This window comes from Penaeus monodon, chromosome 21, assembly GCF_015228065.2.
Source record: "Penaeus monodon isolate SGIC_2016 chromosome 21, NSTDA_Pmon_1, whole genome shotgun sequence".
NCBI classification, from domain to species: Eukaryota; Metazoa; Arthropoda; class Malacostraca; order Decapoda; family Penaeidae; genus Penaeus; species Penaeus monodon.
In genome coordinates, this window is record NC_051406.1 from 40647782 (window position 1) to 40648523 (window position 742).

General features: G+C 38.8%; 1 protein-coding gene across 1 annotated transcript in view; it reads left to right on the top strand.

The window, feature by feature from the left end:
• The first annotated feature begins 6 nt into the window (after positions 1–6).
• The window catches only part of LOC119586674 (E3 ubiquitin-protein ligase TRIM50-like), a 5125-nt gene continuing 4389 nt past the window's right edge, over positions 7–742 (top strand). Inside the window, exons 1-2 of the mRNA XM_037935410.1 lie at positions 7–192; positions 619–740. Of these exons, the coding sequence (XP_037791338.1) occupies positions 22–192; positions 619–740 (293 nt within the window). The 5' untranslated portion in view covers positions 7–21. The remainder of the gene's footprint in view (positions 193–618; positions 741–742) is intronic.

A 742-nucleotide genomic window follows, 5' to 3' on the forward strand; every position in this document is an offset into this window, starting at 1 on the left:
AGTCATCCCCAACAGCAAGTAATGGATGACCTGCTATCTTGCCCCGTGTGCTTGGAGGAATACCAGGTGGATAGTTCTGGCACTCGGGAGCCACTTTTCCTGCAGTGCCATCATAGTATCTGTCGCGTCTGTCTGCCGAGGCTCGTGAAGTCGTATTCAGGACAACAGGGCAGGTTTTCCAGTAAAGATAGTGTAAGTTTTTTTTTTATTTTTGTTTTCATCTAGTGTTCTAATAGTTTTGTTTTTGTGTTTTTCATCTATTTATTTATTTTATCTTATTTTATTTTATCATTATTTATTTTTTTATGCTCTGATATTTTCGTTTCTATACTTTTTCTGGTAGTACTTTCTTATAGTATTTTTAATTTTTCTGTTATGAATCACAGCTTCTTGAAGAGAGAGAGAGAAAAAAACAACAACAACCAAACTCATCTTCACAATAATCTTCGAATAACTCTTATCAGTGTTCACATTCAGTTATAATCTAATTACAAATATCATAACATTTCTATCATCAATAATTGATTCTAACACAAAGTATGCCTTCCAGTACCTATCCCCTCACGCACGCCTTACCCGCTGCTTCCCATGTTAATCGGTCTCTCTTGTGTCACAAAGGCTGAGGTGCCATGCCCCGAGTGCCGCATGGTGACTGTTGTGCCCCCTGGCGGTCTCACGCAGAACTTTTACCTTGTGAGTCTAATTGAAACGCGTAAGAAGAAGGCAAAGGAACAAGAGAGGT